At 39.0% G+C, this 23,974-nt stretch overlaps 1 protein-coding gene across 1 annotated transcript in view; it reads left to right on the forward strand.

Moving 5' to 3' along the window:
- The window catches only part of LOC149457361 (P2Y purinoceptor 8-like), an 82,159-nt gene extending 59,254 nt beyond the window's left edge, over window positions 1-22,905 (forward strand). The window contains exon 3 of the mRNA XM_089683847.1: window positions 19,434-22,905. Coding sequence (XP_089539973.1) covers window positions 19,481-20,560 — 1,080 coding nt within the window. The 5' untranslated portion in view covers window positions 19,434-19,480 and the 3' untranslated portion in view covers window positions 20,561-22,905. The remainder of the gene's footprint in view (window positions 1-19,433) is intronic.
- Window positions 22,906-23,974: the final 1,069 nt, after the last annotated feature.

A 23,974-nucleotide genomic window follows, 5' to 3' on the forward strand; every position in this document is an offset into this window, starting at 1 on the left:
TTAGTCCTTCACCCTGTGTGAACTCCATTTCATGGATTTACAGCGGTAGTGTAAGGGAAGGTGATTGTGCTGAGTGGAGGCAGTTAGGTGTACCTCCTGATTTGCCTTGCATAGGTAATTCATAGATTCACTTTAATACTAAATAATCCTGATAATATATGACCATAATGCCACTAACTCCCCTTATCTGGTAAGTACCCACCCGAGCCCCAGCCCTCCTCCCAGTATTATTTTCTCCTGTCCTCAATTCAGTGCAATTTTGCTCACTAGATCCCAGAGCTGCTTTCAAAAATGTTTCTTTCAAGCCCACCACCAATGCACTCCAAGTACAAGCTCATAAAAATGATCAAAAAAATTCATATCAGTGAAACTCATAACAGTACATTTTTAGTCTGCCTGGTGCAGCAGATCCAGCACAGAAAAGATGGTATACAAATTCAGGGTTAGGTTTACATTAGGGAAAGTTACTGTTAGGCTTGTTATAACAGAGAGGGTTGTTTGGAGGGTTAGAGGATATGAGGGAGCACCAGGAGATCTGAACAGAAAACTACCATTGAGAGATAGAGGCAGCTGACGTTATTAGGAGTTCTGGCTTCATTCTGACATTGCTCGTTATAAGCACTTTCAGAAAGGTGTCAGTAATGCCACTCCTCTTATTTCTCTTTTAAAAAATCTGTTACCATCAATGCTGATTTGATGGTCCTATATAACAATAAGGGTGGGATCAAGCCATTTAGGATTTCTCTAATGTGCATTTTCAAAGTTCACTAGCTACAGTTGTGTCCAAAATTATTCAACCCCCAATGCTGTAAAGGGGTTTAGGGACTATAGTGTACATTTGGAATTGTATTCAGAATCAAATCCTACAAGGACGTTGTAACTACCCAAATGCAACTAAAATGACATCAATTGTTTATGTAATACAGTAGTAAATGGTTCTTATGTGGTTTCTTCATTGCCACAATTATTCAACCCCTTAAAGACTACCACTCTGAAGAACAGAGGTTCATACAGGTGCTTTCCATCAGGTATTGAAAACACCTGTGGATGTCACCGAGCAGCAATCAAGCATAATAAGCACCAATTAGGCAGCTTTAAAATGACTGTGATACTCAGCTCCTTCTAGACATTTACTGGTGTGGTTACAAACATGGTGAAGGCAAGAGAATGGTCCAGGAAGACAAGAGAAGAGGTGATTTCTCTTCACAGGAAGGGCAATGGCTATAAGAAGATTGCAAAGATGTTAAACATACCAAGAGACACCTTAGGAAGCATCATTCGCAAATTCAAGGCAAAGGGCACTGTTGAAACGCTACCTGGTCGTGGCAGAAAGAAGATGCTGACTTCGACTGCTGTGCGCTACCTGAAGCGTAGAGTGGAGAGAAGTCCCCGTGTGACTGCTGAGGAACTGAGAAAAGATTTGTCAGATGTGGGTACAGAAGTTTCAGCCCAGACAATAAGACGCACACTGCGTAATGAAGGCCTCCGTGCCAGAACTCCCAGGCGTACCCCCTTGCTGTCTCCAAAGAATAAGAAGAGTCGACTGCAGTATGCCAAAAGCCATGTGGACAAACCACAAAAGTTGTGGGATAGTGTTCTGTGGACTGATGAAACAAAATTAGAACTGTTTGGGCCCATGGATCAACGCTATGTTTGGAGGAGGAAGAACAAGGCCTATGATGAAAAGAACACCTTGCCTACTGTGAAGCATGGTGGAGGGTCAATCATGCTTTGGGGCTGTTTTGCTTCTGCAGGTACAGGGAAGCTTCAGCGTGTGCAAGGTACCATGAATTCTCTTCAGTACCAGGAGATATTGGATGGAAACGTGATGCAGTCCGTCACACACCTGAGGCTTGGGAGACGTTGGACCTTTCAACAGGACAATGATCCCAAGCATACCTCCAAGTCCACTAGAGCATGGTTGCAGAGGAAAGGCTGGAACATTTTGGAGTGGCCATCGCAGTCACCAGACTTAAATCCGATTGAGAACCTCTGGTGGGACTTAAAGAAAGCAGTTGCAGTGCGCAAGCCTAAGAATGTGACTGAACTGGAGGCCTTTGCCCATGAAGAATGGGCGAAGATACCCGTAGATCGCTGCAAGACACTTGTGTCAAGCTATGCTTCACGTTTAAAAGCTGTTATAACTGTAAAAGGATGCTGTACTAAGTACTAAGATTGAATGTCACTTGGGGGTTGAATAAAACTGATAATGCTGTGAGCACAGAAAAGACATTTGTGGTTATTTCATTATAACTGTTATGTTATATTTGTCTGACCTACAAGTGCCTCTTTAATGTAAATGTAAGCAAGATGACTGAATGATCAAAAGCAATGTCAAACTGGCCAAAACACTCAATTTCAGTGGGGGTTGAATAATTTTGGCCACAACTGTATACCTGGGAACTTCTGATCCATTTGTGAGATTCTGCATAGAGACAGCAGACCAATTATGGGTTATGCTGAAAAATTTGGCATAGCCAAATATAGCCAAATATTACAGCATTTAGAGGTGTGGGTTTAAAGAGACGGGCCTGTGGGGTTGTTAGAATATAGCAACATGGTCCCCAAAACAAGCAGTAGTGACTCAATACCATGCTATCAGCAATAAATCATGACAAATGTGGCAATACACAAACAGGTATTGTAGTAATATAAAAGCAATGCAGGTGCATTTGTGATTATATCAGCAATAAACGTGGGCAATACACTAGCAACACTTAAGCTAGGCACACACAGGAAGTTTTCTGTTTGTTCAACCAGCAAGCTGAATGAAAAAAAAACAAACTGAAAGGTTGCCATACTAACACATCCTATGTAAGTGCAGTGATGTCCCCTGCTGTGCTATTGTGTTCTGACAGGGGGACTACCCCCCCCATTACAATACACTAATCAGTGCTCACAGCCATTGGCTGCGAGAGCTGATCAGATGCTGGTTTTCCAGCATGCTCGTTCGATAGAAGCCAGTTGTGAGACCTTCTTCTGTTGAACGAGGAGCTGTACACATGGGCCAACAGTCAGCTGGTGGCCATTGAACAGGCCGATACCAGCCGATATTCAGCCTATGTGTACCAGCCTTTACAGCAGATAGACAACTTTTCTTAGCAACACACTAGCATTTAAGACAGTAAGTCAGCAACAAACAGGCAATCATGAAAATACACAGCAAACAAGTGGGCAATTGTGGTAATAAATGGATAAGAAAAGGCAATCGTGGCAATTCTAAAGCAACAAATGAGCAGATAAAAGGCAAATATGGCATGACAAGGGCAGCAGATGGGTAATAATAGTAATATGTAGGAAACAATAGGCAGTAGTGGTGATACCCACATGGAAGAAAAATATATTTTAAATATATTTTTAAAATATTCTTCCCAAATATATTGACATATATTTGAAATACTCCACATTTTGGCCGTATTCAATATATTTCAATATATATATACTGTATGTTGAAATGCGTTTTTTAAATATTACAAAATATTAAAAATATTTTAAAAATACATTTTCAAATATACTGTATGTCTTTAAAAATACATTTATTCTACATTTTTGGAATGCATGTACAAATATATGTAAAAATATATGTTAATATTTTATAATATATAAAAAATGCATTTCAACATACAGTAGATATATATGGGTATGCTGGCAACAAATGCACAAACATAATAATTTAGGTGCAGCTTTGAAATTTCAAACTAAAGAAATATTTTATATGTTTCAGGGGTCTCAGCAATGGCATGCTTAAATCTTTTATGGAACAATCTAAAATTAAATGCACAAATTAAATTAAATCAGGGTGGATAAAAATCAATAATTTTTTTTAAAAAATCAAAAAAATCTGATTTTTTTTATTTAAATCGGATTTTTTTGAATAAAATGCTTTTTGAGGAAAATATATTACCATCCAAAGGTTATTCCATCATGAAATAAAGATTAGTTTTTTAATTATGTAGAATAAGGCTGTATATGTTTAATTTTTTTGATAAATAAATTCCATTAATCCATTCACAATGTCATGCTCTTCCAGAGGTTTTTGTAAGATTATTGGGCAGTTTCTCTGCCTACAAGATATTATCACAGATGCTTGGTTTACTTTTGCAATTCTCAAAACTGAATTTGACTCAGCGGAGATCACATGCCTCTTCTTCACAGCAAAAATGTTATAACATGAACAGAGTTAAGAAAAAGACCTTAATCCTAACTTCTACAAACCTATGAATACAGAATCAACCCCTTCAGTGCTAAGTTTCAAGAAGTTCAGTGAATAGAATAGAAACAATATTTTTCTGATTGTTTGGAGTGGAATAGATCTGCACAAGAAGAAAGTGAAACTAAGTGTGAGGCGGAAGGGGCTGACAGTCTAAGTTTCTTAAAATATATATATTTTGTTTAGCCAAATTAGTTAAACATGGATGTTTGTTTCAGCAAATAACATATGCTGGAATGTTATTGTTTCAGTTGAATAAATCTATTTAAATTGTTATTATTAGGGTAATGATTATTTTTTTCCTTCCTAAGTACAGCAGAAAAGTTGTCCAAATATGAATGATTAACCAATTAAACTGGGGATAAAAAAACTAATATGAAAAGTTGCTATTCTAAAAATCTTCATCTAATTGCATATTAAAGTTATACCAGCAAGAATTAGTCTATGTAGAAAACTAGGATTTAAATCAAGCCTTACTGACTAGTGATTTAAATCGTGATTTAAATCGTGATTTAAATCAGTTTGATTTAAATCAAATCCACCCTGAATTAAATTAATGTAAATAGCTCCATGTAAAAGAAATCCATCAGCCTTTAGAAATAGCAGCACTTGTACATACTATATATGGTATAGGACGTTGCCACAGTTGCACTGGTTATGCGTTTTTATCCCTTGTGTAAGTGGTGGCTGCAAAGGAAGCACATGATGTAATCAAACGTTAGCATTAGCAGAATGTTTGATGTGGTTTTTCAGAGTGTTCTTTCTTTATGTAATTACATTTTTTTTATACAATGTTCTTTGGTTATTTATCTTTTGCATATTAGAACTTTTTTGAACTTAGGGTTCCAGTAAAAACGGTTAACTACTGGCGTCAAAAGCAACGAATTCAATGTACTTCAGTTCCTCTGAAAGCTTTGCAGGTGCTGTATGTAGAAAAAACAGGAAGTTCACATCTAAGTATACATCAACTAAGTATATTGTGCAGTCTACTGTACTGTATTTATTATATATGCATTTTCTATAATGAATTTCAAGTCAACACTTAAAGTTTCCTTTTGTTAAATAGGTCAATGTTTGCAGCTGGCATTATTAAAATGGAGGCAGCAATATCTGATATAGCACAAAAATATAACTGCATAAAGTGTAATCTTGCTGTCATGTTTTATTAGTATTTTAAATAAAAATTCTGCACTGAAAACAGAGGCCTAAATATATGGTAGGGAATATTACAACCTGTCAGTTTTTTTCTGTGTCCACATGGGGAGATGTACCCGTGTTTCCTATCCCAAGGGCAGGAAGAAATTAAAGAAAATCTCTCTGCAGTGCAGTTGTCACTAGAGTAGGTTTCCCCATTAGAAGATTTTCCCTCTATTCCTGTTCTGGTGGTGTCTGTACTGTAGAGTGTCATTGCCATCAGTTTCCGTCACAGTAAAAATGGTAGTCGAGACAAATGAAAACAGTACGATTTCCCAGAAAACAAACAAAAATAAAAAAAATAACAGGGTTTTTAACACTTCCATACACACAGGGATCAATTCATAAAAATATTTTATTGTTCAAATTCGCTCAGCTGTCACAAAAAATCACATATTTCCTGTAGTCTTCAGCCTTATCTAATGTAGTATTTTCCTGAAATGCCTCACTCCGGAAAATACTGCATTATGACCACTTGATGGTGTGATGGTGCGCGGCGTCAGACCCCAGCCCTTCTCACCAACTTGTGACTGAAGGACCAGCCGATCTAAGACCGTGCTGTCACTTGCGTAACAATGTCACTTTCAGCTGCGCCCTGCACAAAGATTTTCCAGCTCGCTGGACCACAATCTATGTGCCAGCAGCCTGAGAGCGATTGTTACTGGGTCAGGTTAATTACGCAATTAACCCTTCACACTGCCACCACCAGCTTTTTACAGAGAAGGAGGAAACTCACAAATTTTAGCAGTAACACTATGATGTTTGAATAAGCGTCTGTATACATACTGCCACTGCAGACAGATGTATGCAGAGGGTTAATACATACAGTAGCACTCTCCAGAGACAGGGATTCTTTTAGTTTGCATTAAAAGCTTTAGAGACAGTTTCAACACCTTTCAGAAAATAGGATTTATTACTAAAAAGGTCAAAATGGTGCAATTAAAATATTTACAGAAAAGATGTAACAATATATATATATATATATATATATATAAAAAGAGAGCAATAAACAACAGAGAAATAAAAGAAAGAAGTTTCAGAAGGCAGGATGCTTGCAAGAGACCTTGGTTTGAGCAGAATCCATTCGTCCCAACAAAAAGGTTGCCTTTCTCCCAAAGATGTTCCTGATGTTGAAAGGGAGGTATCTCTTCTTACCTCTCTCCAGGCATGTCAACCTTTTTTCTAGTAACCCAAAGGGGTGTCTCCTGAAAGCAAAGGGCCAATCACTTCATTTGGGGATGTGTGTTAGGCGGGGACCCAGGCTATGACCAAATCCCTTCCAAGGTTATACCATGGTCACTAACCTTCAATAGGTACTGGTAGCATCCTAGCAACTGGCAGATTAATATGCAGAATCATATTCTGAACGCCCAGATACCAAATATGGCATGTCCTGCCACTCCAGATAAAAATATATTGCTTTCTACCCTCTTGTAGACGTTACATAGGGATGTAAGGTGTCATGTGACTCATATTAAAATGACCTATCTGAATATATGCTCAATGTGCCCAGTTCCTGCTGAAGTTTATGAATTTGTATGAAAAATGACTCATGTGGGATGTACGTTTTATGGCCCCTGCTGTAATGCTTACATGTCAAGTGACTGACTGAGTTATAGTTTTATGACCCGGCAGAGGAGAAGGTTTGTCAGACACTCTGGCACCAGGCTAATTGGGGTTACAACCATGAAGCTTATTCAGCTGTGCCTTATGCACTTGTGACCCCAGTACACACACAGACCACATTCCATTCAAAGGGGGGGGGACTGGACGGGCACTGTGGAAAGGATCACTCACAATGCACATGGGGTACCTTTACTGAGTTGTGGTCATCAATGCCCCGGGACAAGGCAGAGGCTGCTTTCAGGGATAACTCAACCTTAAGGTGGTCCTCCAACTTATAAATGGCCATACACAGTGTACACTGACCAATAAACTGTACTCCAGTTAACTCTCCGTTCCCATGTCAATGCACACCTTGACTGTAACTATTGCATTTATGAGGGACACATTGAGCCTTTGCCCACTCCATCCATGCAGTGTATCTCTTTGACCTCACTCCCAGTGACCCAATGGGTTCCCCCGTGCACCTAGCAGAGACCTCATGTGTGAACTTATTTAACTGTTCCTCTTCCATACATAGTGGCTGGGCTGCAGGAAAGGGGCCTCTATCTGCTAGAGGACACCCGCCTATCACCGGTACCGCACTTCACTATAGGCTGCTTGTACTGGTTACTAGAGCTCTGATATTAATGATAAACACTTGCAGTACTCCACACCATGCTAACTCTTGCAATGCTGTCTTCATTCCTGAATGTGCTTTACTGACCCAAGCTGTAGAAGGCTATCTATAATGTGCCGGTTACTTTCATACACCACTTTGATTAACTTCAGACCAGGCAGAGTAACGTTTCAAAGCTTTCCTGCAAAACCTCAGTGCAATTGTTCCATAGAAAACAATCTTTTCCTAACTGAACCTAACTGTAGTTGTGGCTGCCCCAGCATACCTGCACAAGTAAGAGTCCATATTTGGCATAGTCCATAAAGGCAGAGTCCAAATACTGGTTCCTTCCTTATTTCTTTCCCTTCCTTTCATTTCTGCCCTTTTTTTTCCCGGTGGATCTGGACCCTTGTCCCTTTTAAAATGCACAGGATCAGTGGGTCAGCCCCAAAAAAGCCCGCCCCAAAAAAATCTGAGAGCGTCGGCAAAAGATTTAACCCCTTCCCTCCTGCTGGGGCAGCTATGCTAGCTGACTACTGTAGACAACCTACAAACATATTGGGTAAACTTATTGTTTGTGACAGCTGAGTGAATGCTTGGGACATAAATACAGCAACATTTTTTATAAAGAGACCTCAAAGAGTAAAAAAAAGAATGTGGCTTTGGATCTAATTTAACTTAACCCCTAAGTTAATGCTTAAAATTGAAGTTCAGTCAACGTCTAAGGCTAAATTTACTCTCACACCCATTCTAAGCCTATTGTATCTAACCCTGTAAAGAAAAGATCTGTATACTTACCTATTGTGAAGCTACTCTGGTCCAGTCAAATGATCTCTTCAGTAGCTTCTTCTTTGTCGAGAAGAGATCACCGACAATGGCTGCAAATACCTGGGCGATGATGTCACCCATAGGCTTACTATGGGGCATACAGATCTTTACCTTACAGGGTTAGATAGAATAGGCTTAGAATGGGGTGGGACTAAGTTTAGCCTAAGTTAGATGTTGACCGAACCTCCACTTTAACCTCCTCCTAAAACTGAACACTTACCCTAACCCTGCAACTTAACCCTTGACCTTAGAGGATGAATGATGTCTATCCAACAGAGGACATTTAGAAAAAAATAAGTATAATGGGGGTTATCTCTGGATTACAATGTGAATATTACAGTAAACCCTGGTTTTGCTATTCTATTTTTTAATGGGCTGATTTTTGCCTGGTGTTCTGCTTTAAATGCAGTCTGTGTCCCTGCTGAGGAATGCACCCTCTCTTTCTGTTCCCAGTTCTGGGGACACTAGTTCCGGTGACCTGGGGGGTCCCCTAACGATTCCCTTAATTTGCAGGTATTTCCTCTCACATACTGTTTGGCTATGGGACAGGAAGTAAAGAGAAATCTCAGAAATAGGACACTAAAATCTGACAGGGGTTATAACCCTCCCTTGCTCTACCCAAATTTAGAAAAAAAAGGTTTGCCTATAGTTCTACTTTAATTATCCTTGCTATTCATGATAATATCTGAAGGTTGCTATGTTCTTTTTGTGCTTTTTTACTCTCCCATACAGCGCTTGAGACATTAAAGGAGAATCTTGTTGCTATCAGCAACAAAAACAATTCAACTCGACTCCATGACCATGTTTAATAATAAATGAAACTACTGGAATGTTTACTAGCAGGCTTCCTGCTTTTGTTGTACCACTTGTTATTTTCTTTTGGAAAACTCTACCCCATGTCAAGCAATGTCTTTTTGTCGCTATTACTATTACTAGACGTTTTGCTGCTGATGATGCATTTGTTTTATTTTCTTTTGTTGTTGCCATTATTTGCTTATTCAAAAGATACTTTGATATGTGCTGTGTAAAAACCAGTTAATTGAAATCTACTTATTGAAGCACCAGCTGCTTTTCATGTATCTTTATATTTTGATGTTCTTTTTGTATCCTTGGTGCTACAATGGCACATATTGTATCATCTTTTTACTGGCATTTCAATAAAAACCTTTGTAAATAAATAAAAAAAAAAATTCAAGTCATCAAAACCTCATTGGCTTTAACCACTTGACCTCCAGAGGATTTACCCCCCTTAATGACCAGGCCTCTTTTTGCTACTTGGTGCTGCACTAATTCAACTGATAATTGCGCGGTCATGCAATGCTGCACCGAAACGAAATTTACATCCTTTTTTTCACACAAATAGAGCTTTCTTTCAGTGGTATTTGATCACCTGTGCGCTTTTTATTTTTCACGCTATAAACAAAAAAAAGGCCAAAAATTTTGAAGAAAAACAATATTTTTTACTTTCAGCTATAAAAAATATATAGTAAACTCAAATATGGTTATAAATTTAGGACAAAATGTATTCTGCTCCATGTTTTTGGAAAAAAAATCCCAATAAGTGTATATTGATTGCTTTGTGTGAAAGTTATAGCGTCTACAAACTATGGTATTGATACTGCAATTTACGGAATTTGTTTGCTATACAGCGCTGCGCTAATTTAACGGACAATTGCGCGGTCATGCAATACGATACATAAATGAAATTTACGTCCTTTTTTTCCCCACAAATTGAGCTTTCTTTCGGTGGTATTTGATTGCCTGCGCGGTTTTTTTTTTTTGCGCTATAAAAAAAAAGGCTGACAATTTTGAGGACAAAAAACAATATTTTGGACTTTTTGCTATAAAACATGTCCAGTAAAAAAAAATTTAAAAATCAAATTTAGTCATAAATTTCTGCCAAAATGCATTCTGCGACATGTCTTTGCTAAAAAAAAAAAAAACCCAATACGTGTAAATTAATTGGTTTACGTGAAAGTTATAGAATTTACAAATGGCGGGAAAGATACTGGGATTTTTAGGGTTTTTTTTATACTAATAATGGTGCCGATCAGTGACTTATGGCGGCGCTCAGCGACTTATGGCGGGACTGCGGTGGACATTCTGACATTGGGGGGTACTGACTTGGGATCACTGACATCCCCAGTGACACCAATACAGTGATCAGTGCAAAAAAAAAAAACACTGACACTGTACTAATGGCACTGGGGAGGAAGGGGTTAAATTTATTTTTCAGGGAAAGGGTTAACTGTGTGAGGGGAGTGTTTTACTAGGGGGCGGGGGGTGTACTGCAGGGAACACAGCTGATCGGGAGAGAGAAAATCTTCTGTCCCGATCAGCGTGTCCTGGAGCTGTCAGGGAACTGACAGAAAGCACAGCTACTGCAGCTGTGCTCTCTGTCAGTGATTGCCGTCGGTCGCCGGGACATGGCCGGTAACGACTGGCTGTAACCTGGCGACTGACATCCGCGGCTGTGATCGGCGGGACAGATAGGGCGGCGGCGCACCTCGCGCGTGCCCCCTACCTGTTTACAAAACACACGTTTTAAAATGTGCTTTTGCCCAGCCGTGCCGTCCTGCCGCCGTATTTATACAGTGGCTGGGCGGCATGTGGTTAATGAGCAAAACCTATGACAGCTCACAAGCTGTTTTTTACCTGCTTTGCACTGCATTTCTTTGGATGAAGCGTGTCCTATTGAGGTGTGTTTGAATTACAAGCAAAGCAGGTTCAATGTGTCCTTTTCTAGCAACTGCATGTGTTTGAATGGGAAGATACAATGTTTCACAAGAACACTCATTGACATGAGCCAAAAGTAATGAGATCTGTTAAAAATGCTAATTTATAAGTAAGAATAAAAAAAAGGTACTATGTAAATGAATAGGAGAAATGGACATGCCTGGAGTGATTTTGTCTTTTGCGTATTGCATTTTTATATGTGTACACTCACTTTACATTTTTATTTATTTTTTTCCTGTCTTTTTCTGTGAAGAAAAAAATCACAAGATGGAAAGATTTCACAGAAATCTGCTTTTTGCCTAAATTGTGGGAAATGAAAACTCAAAATTTTGCTTATAATCAGTATTTATTTATTTCAGGTACTTATATAGCGCTGTCAATTTATGCAGTGCTTTACACATATATATATATTGAACATTCACATCAGTCCCTAACCCTCAAGGGGCATACAATCTAAGGTCCCTAACTCACATTCATACATACACATATTAGGGCCAATTTAGGCAGGATCCAATTAACCTACCAGCATGTCTTTGGAGTGTGGGAGGAAACTGGAGCACCCAGAGGAAACCCACACAAGCACAGGGAGAACATGCAGAATCCATGCAGGAGGTGCCATGGTCAGGAATTGAACCCATGACCCATTTAGTGCAAGGCAGAGGTGCTAACCACTAAGCCACTGTGCTGCCCAGTAGAGATTAAAGTTCTTAGCAAAGTAAATATAGAATAAGTGACAAGTTTATTTTACAACTCAGCTGCTGAACTGTGCTTCCCATTGTTAGTAACATTAACCTATATAACTTTGCCTCAATACTAGATATATTTCGCTGGAAAAGAAAGCGCATTGCCTTGCAGACCACATATGGGTTGAAGATAATCGTGTAAGGTGTTGTTTTCTTTAGTTAGGGTGATTCATTGGACATAACAGTTATGCAGTTTTATAAATATTTTATATAAATAAGAAGTCTGCCTATTTACCGCTTATGAGAATTGCTGATGTGGTTGCCCAAAATTAAATCTAGAGTGCTCTACAAGCTTGATCTTGGTGGATGGGTTCATGTACTAGTGCTAACACCTACAGTGGGTCACAAGGTCCTTGCACTAGTATTACTGCCTCTTCAAATTGGCTCTTCATATAAACTCCAGTGGCTAGTCCCTAGGGGGGTCTGTTTTTTGAATATTTGGATATTTTTGTTATGTAAAAGAGATTTGCTTGATGTAAGCAATCTGTGTTAATATTAAATTCTGTATATATATATATATATATATATACACACAGTATCTCATAGATGTGAGTACACCCCTCACATTTTTGTAAATATTTTATTATATCTTTTCATGTGACAACACTGATGAAATGACACTTTGCTACAATGTAATGTAGTGAGTGTGCAGCTTGTATAACAGTGTAAATTTGCTGTCCCCTCAAAATAACTCAACACACAGTCATTAATGTCTAAACCTCTGGCAACAAAAGTGAGTACACTTTTGTTTTTGAGTGAAAATGTCCAAATTGGGCCCAAATAACCATTTTCCCTCCCCGGGGTCATGTGACTCAATAGTGGTACAAGGTCTCAGGTATGAATGGGGAGCAGGTGTGTTAAGTCTGGTGTTATCGCTCTCACTCTTTCATACTAGTCACTGGAAGTCCAGCATGGCACCTCATGGCAAAGAACTCTCTGAGGATCTGAAAAAAAGAATTGTTAACAGGACCGGTTCCATTCAGAATAGACCTCACCATGGTCAACCAAAGAAGTTGAGTGCACGTGCTCAGCGTCATATCCAGAGGTTTTCTTTGGGAAATAGATGTATGAGTGCTGCCAGCTTTGCTGCAGAGGCTGAAGGGGTGGGGGGTCAGCCTGTCAGTGCTCAGACCATACGCCGCACACTGCATTAAATTAGTTTGCATGGGTGTCATCCTAGAAGGAAGCCTGTTCTAAAGGTGATGCACAAGAAAGCCTGCAAACAGTTTGCTGAAGACAAGCAGACTAAGGACATGTATTACTGGAACCATGTACTGTGGTCTGATGAGACCAAGATACACTTATTTGGTTCTGATGGAGTCAAGCATGTGTGGCGGCAACTAGGTGAGGAGTACAAAGACAAGTGTGTCTTGCCTACAGTCAGGCATGGTGGTGGGAGTGTCATGGTCTGGGGCTGCATGAGTGCTGCCGGCACTGGGGAGCTACAGTTCATTGAGGGAACCATGAATGCCAACATGTACTGTGACATACTGAAGCAGAGCATGATCCCCTCCCTTCGGAGACTGGGCTGCGTGGCAGTATTCCAACATGATAATGACCCCAAACACACCCCCAAGACGACCGCTGCCTTGCTAAAGAAGCTGAGGGTAAAGGCGATGGACTGGCCAAGCATGTCTCCAGACCTAAACCCTATTGAGCATCTGTGGGGCATCCTCAATTGGAAGGTGGAGGAGTGCAAGGTCTCTAACATCCACCAGCTCCGTGATGTCATCATGGAGGAGTGGAAGAGGACTCCAGTGGCAACCTGTGAAGCTCTGGTGAATTGCATGCCCAAGAGGGTTAAGGCAGGGCTGGAAATTAATGGTGGCCACACAAAATATTAACACTTTGGGCCCAATTTAGACATTTTCACTGAGGGGTGTACTCAATTTTTTTTGCCAGCGGTTTAGACATTAATGGCTGCGTGTTGAGTTATTTTGAGGGGTCAGCAAATTTACTCTATTAAACAAGCTGTACACTCACTACTTTACATTGTAACAAAGTGTAATTTCTTCAGCATTTTTACATGAAAAGATATAATAAAATATTTACACAAATGTGAGGGGTATACTCACTTCCATGAGATACTATATATAGTGATCTGAAACACATGGTGATGTACCTCCATCTATCCAAACATAAAATATATTATTGATATATGCATAAAAATCTCATTACACATGTTAGAGAACAACTAAAAGCCAATTTCAAATATTCCAAGGTATGTTCATATAAAATATACATTTTACTTCTATATCCATTTCATCAAAATGTTTTAAAAGATGTTTTCATAGAGTCAGACCAATAGAAAAGACACATCACAATTCAACATGTTTTGTGAACATAAATTCACTTTCTCAGGAGTGGAAGCCACTGACAAGAGAGTCTGATAGAAAGACAAAAGTTAACTTCAGTCATCCGTTCATTAATAAACAAATTTACCAGGGAGTAATGTCAATCCAAAAGGATACATACTTACAGTGCCCCTACAAATCAGCTTGAAAATAAAACCGAAGTACTTCAGGAAGGAGAACACCAAATACATCTGCCCTGGGAGTGAGGGGACAAGACTAAAGACCCAAAGAACCCCAAAGAAACAAAGGACGGCAGGAGAATGGCAGAAGGTGAATTATTTGTTCCACAGAAGATAGCTATAATCCCATAGGATATGTATGAGGCTATAAAATGTACCGTATATATGTACTGTATATATACTGTACACATTTTACATTTGACCAGCTTAGAATCATAGGCCAATAAGACTGCACAAAAAAAAAATAACATTATTGAACAGCATTGCTACTCAATTATACAAAACTAATAATTATTTGCTTTAAAATAAGGGCATGATCAAAGCTTTAAAAAAAGTCTACCAATAACACTAAGTACTATCAGACCCTCACTGTACAGAGTCAATATTGTATGTAGGCCCCATAGAAGTAGTGCACTCAATGATCCATATACCTTTCAGGGTATCTGAGGTCCAGGGGAAACTCCAAGGGTGTGTTCTATCCTAAAGAGAGACCCCATCCTCTTTACCCCCACTTCTTATAGGTTCTAGGTTCCTTCCCGATGTCGGGAAGCACCACCTCGGGGACAAAACAGACCCTATCCTTCCTGACAATATGAGTCTATGGTCAAAATGGCACGAGGACAAACAAGTCCCATGGGGAGATAAACATTGTTAGGTTATATATACACTGCTCAAAAAACGTAAAGGAACACTTTGAAAACAGATCTCAATGGGGAAAAAAATTATGCTGGATATCTATACTGATATCGACTGGGTAACATGTTAGGAATGTAAGGATGCTCCATCGTTTGATGGAAATTAAAATTATCAACCTACAGAGGACTGAATTCAAAGACACCCTGAAAATCAAAGTGAAAAAATGATGCAGCAGGCTAGTCCATTTTGCTGAAATTTCATTGCAGCAACTCAAAATGGTACTCCGTAGTTTGTATGGCCCCCACGTGCTTGTATGTATGTCTGACAACCTCAGTCATGCTCCTAATGAAACAGTGGATGGTATCCTGGGGTATTTCCTCCCAGATCTGGACCAGGGCATCACTGTGCTCCTGGACAGTTTGAGGTGCAACCTGGCGGCAACAGATGGACTGAAACATGATATCCCAGAGGTGTTCTATTGGATTTAGGTCAGGCGAGCTTGGGGGTCATTCAATGGTATCAATTCCTTCATGCTCCAGGAACTGCCTACATACTCTTGCCACATGAGGCTAGGCATTTTCATGCACCAGGAGGAACCCAGAGCCCACTGCACCAGCGTAGGGTCTGACAATGGGTCCAAGGATTTCATCCCGATACCTAATGGCAGGGTGTCATTATCTAGGCTGTAGAGGTCTGTGTGTCCCTCCATGGATATGCCTCCCCAGACCATCACTGACCCACCACCAAAACAGTCAAGCTGAATTATGTTACAGGCAGCATAACATTCTCCATGGCTTCTCCAGACCCTTTCACATCTGTCACATGTGCATGTGCAGGTGAACCTGCTCTCATCTGTGAAAAGCACAGGGTGCCAGTGGTGGACCTGCCAAGTCTGGTGTTCAATGGCAAATGCCATTCAAACTCTATGGTGCCGAGCAGTGAACACAGGGCCCTCTGGAGGATGTTGGGCCCTCAGGCCACCCTCATGAAGTCTGTTTCTGATTGTTTGGTCAGAGACATTCACACCAGTGGCCTGCTGGAGGTAATTTCGTAGGGCTCTGGCAGTGCTCAGCCTGTTCTTCTTTGCACAAAGGAGCAGATGGACGTTCTGCAGTTGGTTAAGGACCTTCTACAGCCCTGTCCAGCTCTTCTAGAGTAACTTCCTGTCTCCTGGAATCTCCTCCATGCTCTTGAGACTGCTGGGAGACACAGCAAACCTTCTGGCAATGGCACCTATTGATGTGCCATTCTGGAGGAGTTGGCCAAATGCAAAAGTAGTGAAAAACAGACAGAAAAGAGGAGTAGGGAAAAAAATGTCAGTGGCCTCCACCTGTAAAACCATTCCTGTTTTGGGGTTGTCTCATTGTTGCCCATCTACTGCACCTTTTGTTAATTTCATTAACACCAAAGCAGCTGAAACTGATCAGCAACCCCCTTTGCTAGTTAACTGACTAGTATACAACAATATACCAGGACTTTAATTGACTTGATGCTATACTCTGATTAATAAGTGTTCCTTTAAGTTTTTTGAGCAGTTTATACATTATATTAACAAATACAGTAATCTACATGTGGCTGATATCTCATCCTAGGAGTTGCTATAGAGACCCTGTCATCAACCTTTACTTTTTTGTTTCAATGTTTTTCTGGGCGAAGTGGTGCATTATCTGACAGAAATGCAGGGGTGCCAATATTTTTGGCCATGGCTGTATGTGATCAGGGCAGTAGCCAGCAAAAATGTGGAGATTGGCATTGTGAAAAGCTCTGTTGCTTATCAGCCTTGCCTCATTCCAGTCACATGGCAGTGATGATCAGCCTATCCTGCAAGCTTTGCCTGAATACCACATACTGTATATCTATTGCCAGATCACTGTATTAGGAATAACACGTATATCTATTACCAGTTTATTAGGAACAATAGACTTTGAGGTTGTAATAGGAAGTATTATGATGGTTATTTACTATCACAGATAAGAGGCAAACACTGATATAGATGGCCATAGACGGGTCGAAAATCATTATCATTTTTTGAATCATTAGTGTGCCAGCTGCGACACAAGATTTTTGAGCTGCAATTGAAATGCCTGATTCATCATGCTGGGTTCTTTTTAGAAAATCAAAACAATTGTTGGCACAATCGTATGAGCTATTTTCATTTTCTATTAACAGAACTTTCATTGTTCAATTTGGTCGGCTTTACTCTACATAACAGCAGCCATTCAAATGTTAGTGTAATTACTTGAATTTATTTATATGGCCAAAGGATAATTGTTTTCTTTGCAGAAGAATAGAGTGAGGCATATTTGTAAATTGATCTCAGTATACAGAAATAATTGTGTTGCTATCATGCTAGGATACTTTTATTTTTCCAAATATACTATTGAAACACAAAAGGTACATGAATATTTTCTTTCTTATTGCAAAGTGAAACACAGTAAAACTTTGCAAAAAGGTGTTCCATCATATGCAAATCACTCCTTTCTGGTCCTTGGCTAATTGTGCATCAAGAGTTTCCAGTTTTCAGCTCCATTTCAGGCTAAATTTATAGAGCACTTAGTTTTTTGCATGTAAACTGCATACTGTATCAGACCTGTTAATTTATATTAGTAGAGTTTCTGGAAATAATAATTTTATAGCGTTAGACTTGGGGAGCAATGAGAATAAATTATCCAACAGGTTTTGGATATATACCCCTTGTTTTGGTGATTGCTGATGGAAGTTAAAGTAGAATTCCACTCAAATTCTGTCTATAGTAAAACTGCCCTGCCCCCTTCTAAGCCTATTCTAACTGCACTGTAAAGGAAATATATCTATATTTACCTAATCAGAGGTCCAGTCACATGATCTCTCCAGTGGCTGACTTCATAAGAGAAGAGATCGCCAACAACAACTGCAGTGTTTGGGAAACGGCACCCATAGGCTTACTATGTGGCATTCATTGTCAGCTGTCCCTCCTCAACACTGAAGTTGGCGCTAGGAGCCAATCATGTGACCAGAATGGAGCACCCTCAGAATAGGTAAGTATAGACATCTTTCCTTTACAGGGTAGTTATAATAGGCTTAGAAAAGGGGTGGGGGCAGGGTTAATTATAGTTAGTATTTGACTGGAATTCTACTTTAACTAGTATGGCTAGCCGTTAATCACAAACTGACGGCTACAGTAGCAGCCATCAGCTTGTGGCGGTTTTCTTCAGCCAGCTCCTGGCTTCGACGTGAAAGTACCGATCACTTTCACAGAGCAGGCGGCGCAGTGCGTCCATCGGAATTCACTAGCTCTCACCTGGGACCACAACCGCTGGCTTCAGGATGGAGAGCATGGAGAGACGAAGGCGTATCCATGCTCCTATCTTGCATGTAAGCAAAGCAACCTGAAGCACTTCCAGCTTCAGATCCATAATTTCCTGACTGGTACAGCCAGGGGACACATCTAACTGAGCCAGTCTGTGCTTGGTTAGAGGGTGTGAAGGAAGGAGGAGACATTGGGACCTATTAGACCCCTAATGTCTCTATAAAGAGTTCCTGTCACTTGCCTAATGCTGTCACCTGGGGGTTTGTTATCCCTTAGTGATAGCAATCAAATAAAACTAAATACATAAATTTAAAAAAAAGTTTACAAACAATAAAATAATAATAAAATGTATTAAAAAAATTGCTGTAATGCAAATGCAGCCCAGGGTGTGCACGCATATGTAAACCATGGTGGCACCACACATGTTACATATCTCTGCGAATGTCAGAGTGAAAGCAGTAATTGTAGCACAAGAACTACTGGTTAGCTCTAAACTGATGAGCTGTAAACGCTTTTAAAAAGTCACCGATGAAGATTTTTTTTTTTTTTTTGGAATATCACAGGCACACTCAATTTTAAGACTTGGCATGTTTGGTATTGGGTAATGGGTATTATATTGTATTATATTTTTACTATAAATTTGTGTTTAATAAACAGTTGCACAAAAATCATGTGACATAAAAAAAATTGCAATTAACTTTTTATTCTACAGGGCCACTGCTTTTAGAAAATATAAAATGTCATTTTATTGCCAAAAACAAAGATTTTTACGCATGTGAAAAAAATGAAAAATATATTGCTCTAGATCCATACTAGTTCAACATGAAGCTATATTATTTTCTAAGAAGGATGTATTGTACTTTGGGTTTTACCATCTTATTTAGTAAAGTGAAAATTCTACACTGTTTTAATAAATCAATCACAGTGTTTTGTATCACTTCCTATATTTCAGTATTATGCTTTATATTTTGGCTTATAGTATTTAATGTTTAAAATATGAATTTTATACAAGTTTACATGTTTTTATTTATTTATTTTTGCAGGGGCATTTCTTCAAAAGTCAGTAAAACGATCCTAACCTTAAGCCACTATGAATCTTTACAGCTTGCCAAATGATTCCTCACCAGACAATGAAACTTTAGCCATCCTTGAAAATAAACTCATCTGGATTGCCTTACCTGTTGTGTATTCACTGGTGGTTTCAATTAGTGTTCCGGGCAATGTTATTTCACTATGGATTTTAATATTTCACTCTAAACCAATAACATCTTTAATAATCCTCATGATCAACCTGAGCATCACAGATCTTGCCCTTGCCATGTTTCTTCCGTTCCAAATAAACTACTACTATAATGGGAACAATTGGATTTTTGGTAAAGGTCTTTGCAATGTGGTGACCATCATGTTCTATGTGAATATGTATTGTACAATACTAACAATCATGTTGATCAGCATAGAACGTTACTTGGGTATTGTCCATCCCATGAAGTCAAGTATGTGGAGGAGGAAAAGATACGCTGTTGGAACAATTATTATCATTTGGACCTCATTGCTTGCTGCATTCTATCCTATGGAGTCTACTGACCTAACCTATGAAGTGACACATCTAAACAAAACAACATGCTTTGATGTTCTCAAGTGGAACATGCTACCCAACATATTATCCTGGGCAGCCTTCATTATTGTACTTTTTTTCATTTTATTCTTAGTTCCCTCCATAGTTACTATTGCTTGTTATGTTTGCATTATTCGCAAGCTTATTCAGACATCCAATAGACACGGAACTGGGCAGGAGAGGAGATCCATCAACCTTGCCATATTTGTGCTCATAATATTTATTACCTGTTTTGCTCCCAACAATTTCATTCTTCTTGTACATACAATTGTTCGCCTGTTTTTTAACAAAAGTTACTACCACGCTTACAAACTCTCACTTACGCTCAGCTGCTTAAGCAGCTGTGTGGACCCTTTTCTTTATTACTTTGCTTGTAAAGACTTTCGGAGGAAAGCATTAGATCTATGGCATCGAAGATTCAGAAGAATGGAACACTCTGAGACCAGGCGCGGTAGCCTGTTCTCTGCACTTACATTTTCCAGTGGACAGATTGAGATCTTAGAAAATGGAAACAATCACAAACATGAAAGTAAAAGTCGTGAAAGTGATATGTAGCCACATTTTTCTAAGACTTGCACAGGGAATAATGGGATCTCAGTCTATCAGCATTTAAAAAAGATTACTAGGAATTAAAGAAAAAAAAACCTTTTGGTATTACTGATCAATGAAAACACGGGCAGAGAACCACTGTATGAAACATTTTTCAGAAAAAAGACTTGAACAGTAAAGTGTACATAACAATTAAGTTGGTGCCAATTTTTTAAAACTGGAGAAAGATAAATCGGAGGTGTTTCTCAAAGCTACCAATCTGAACTTTTGTTGTAACAGAAATATGACAGCTCAAAATGACTGGATAACATGAGAACAAAAGCACCTATACTTTTCTTTTCCTCCAGTTTTTCTTTTTTTAATAAATCTGCTTAAATGTATCCAATAACATAGAAATTGTGACCAAAAAGATACTTTTTTGGCTGGAGCTAAATTAAGAGGACTATTCTGTGTGATCAGAATGCTTCTTACACACACCTTATGTATATTTACCAACACATCAAAATTTAAGTTGCAGTACATCTGTTGCTTGCTTCAGTACTCTTTCAGGTTTAATACTCTAAACAGCAGAAAAAGTTGCTTTTTAATAAAAAAAACTGCAAAATCCGATGTGCTTGTAAGTGTTTTGTCCTCTGAACTGCATTTCATATTCATATTGTTTTAGCAATAATTTTTTAAAGTGTGGTTAGCAGATTTGACCTAAAAATATTGTCCTGTTATAATTAATACGTAAGTGGTTCTAAAGAAAGAATTACCAAGCCTACCAAGACATTTTGGACAATTTCATGCTCTCAACTTTGTGGGAACAGTTTGGGGATGGCCCCTTCCTATTTCAACAAGACTGTGCATCAGTGCACAAAGCAAGGTCCATAAAGACATGGATGAGCGAGTCTGGGGTGGAGTAACTCAACCCGATAGAACACCTTTGGGATGAATTAGAGCAGAGACTGCGAGTCAGGCCTTCGCACTTCTGGAAGAACGGTCAAACATTCCCATACTCCTAAACTTTGTGGATAGCCTTCCCAGAAGAGTTGAAGCTGTTGCAGCTGCAGAGAGTGGGCCAACTCCATATTGAACCCTATGGACTAAGACTGAGATGCCATTGAAGTTCATGTGCATGTAAAGGCAGGCATCCCAATACTTTTGGCAATATAGTGTACCTAATTGGCCATGAGTACTTCCCCTCCTTCTCCCATTCTGAAAGCTACCGTACAGGGAATTACTAAAAATTTTAATCAAGTCAAATTCAAGTATTTATACTAGTTTTATTTAAAATAAATGTTTGAGGTGATTGTAGCCGTATTAGTGCATTTGCGACAGAAACAATTGAGTACTGTCCGTGATACTTTTTTTATTTGCACTAACATACAATTTTGAGGACAAGCTTTCGGGGAATGTCCCCTTCTTCAAGGTCTAAGCAGTACTTCTTCAAAGTTAGCAGAATGTTAGAAAAGATGAAAGAAAAAAAAAAAGAAGGCTAGAGATAAGATGCAGTCAAAGTGAAGGGGGGAGGGGGGGGATACTACACTCACACAGAGGGAGTCAAGCTACAGCTAATAGTCATAAAAATGTCGGATAATGATTGAGGAATCCCATGTCCAAATTAAGGCCATTATCTCTTGTGTCAAATAGAATTATCATTCTTAGTTCAAAAGTTTTTCTTTCCTGAATGGATTTGAAATTTCCTTTAAGTACTAAAACATTGAGGTCTCCCATTGTGTGGCCTGGTTGTGCGAAATGGTGTCCTACAGGTGTGCAGAGGTCATCTTCTTTATGTTCCTTGATGGTATGTCTGTGCAAATTCATCCTTGTTTGCAACTTCTGTCCTGTTTCACCAACATAAGATCCTTTGCTGCATTTTCTGCACTGGATAAGATACACAACATTACTGGAGGTGCATCTGTATGAGCTGAAGATATTGAAGATCCCTTTTGAGTGTCTGACACTTTTTGATGGATTGATTTGGTTGCACAGTTTGCAGCGTTTCTTATCAGAAACTTCCTTCTGATAATGATGTAACAAATAATGGAAGCGAACCCTGCAATAAGAAACGCTGCAAACTGTGATAAGTCACAAAATTGCAGGAAAATGGTGAGCAGATTACTGTTTTTTGGGGAAGTGAATGTACAAGGGGCAATTCATTGAAAAAGTTGTGTTATATATTCCATTGTTGGTACTTTAATGGACATTTATAAATGGTCAGCATTTACAGATTAATAGTTAAAGGGTAACTCCACTTTTGTAGGAGAAAGATTAGCAGATAAAAAAAACAATATAGCATGCACAATTGCAACTCAAGTCCTATTGTATTTGAATGTTTTTTGAAAATTAAATTTCCTTTTCTGTGTGCAGCACTGTTATTTTCTGTAGATTGCAATGCAATATGGCTACTTGGAGGTGTTCTGTACAGAGTGTGTACAGAATGCCTCCTGAAAATGTATTTTCCTGCTTGTGTGATTGGCCTACTGATTTTCCAAGAAGTCTGCACTAAGGTATAAGGCAGATTTTTGGCATCCCCTGCAGCAAAAATGTAATCTTTGGTAAAATACTGCCTATGGGAAATCATGTCTAAAGGGATGCAGACCCTGCAATTTTCCTCATTCGTACCCTGCAGGTGCAAAAGCTGATTGATAATTAATCAGTCACTACATTATGGATTCACACAGCACATGGACACAGACAAACATCTACTTTTTCAGAATAACAAAAGATAGGAATCTGCAACAAAGTTTGCTAAAATCCTTGCAATGTACAGAGAGGAATGTTTTTTTTTCTCAACAAATATAGAATTACTCTTTAAGGATTTTCGCTGGCTATGGGATTTTTAAAAAAACCTCCTCACCCCCCTCCCCCACCTTCTCTTGTTTACATCTGATCATCAGCTTGTCTGTGTAGGTGACCTTTATACTCACCCTTCATGTCCCTTATCCTGCACTTTAACCCATTATCTCCATATTCCCACTGTCTGACCTGTACATTAAAGTATCTAGTGCACCATTACCAAGCTCTCTGTCTTAACCATCTCAATACCAGAATTTGCAAAAATTGTGGCAAAAATGAGACCAGGGTGTCTACATTCCAAAAAGGGGTCATTTGGGGGGTTTTGAACTGTCCTGGCATTTATATTTAATATGTTTTATAAAAGGAAAGTAAGGGTAACAATTTTTCAAAATGCTTGGTCTTTTTTCCTTTTTTATTATAAAAAATAAAAGGCTTAGTATTTATTAAAGTTATTCACCCAAAAGGGGAAATTCCACTTGTTTTCCTCCTCCCCCCACCTCTTCATTACCAGATCATTTTTTGGTGTTTTGATGGTTTGACTGACAAATAGTCATGGAACACAGTCATGGAATACCCCCCAAAAATGTATATAATCTTTTAAGCTTTCTTTTGGTGATTTAAAGAGTAGCTCCAGTCTCC

Source organism: Staurois parvus, unplaced genomic scaffold (genome assembly GCF_062004578.1).
Source record: "Staurois parvus isolate SC_StPar_1 unplaced genomic scaffold, SC_StPar_1.0 ptg000324l, whole genome shotgun sequence".
NCBI classification, from domain to species: Eukaryota; Metazoa; Chordata; class Amphibia; order Anura; family Ranidae; genus Staurois; species Staurois parvus.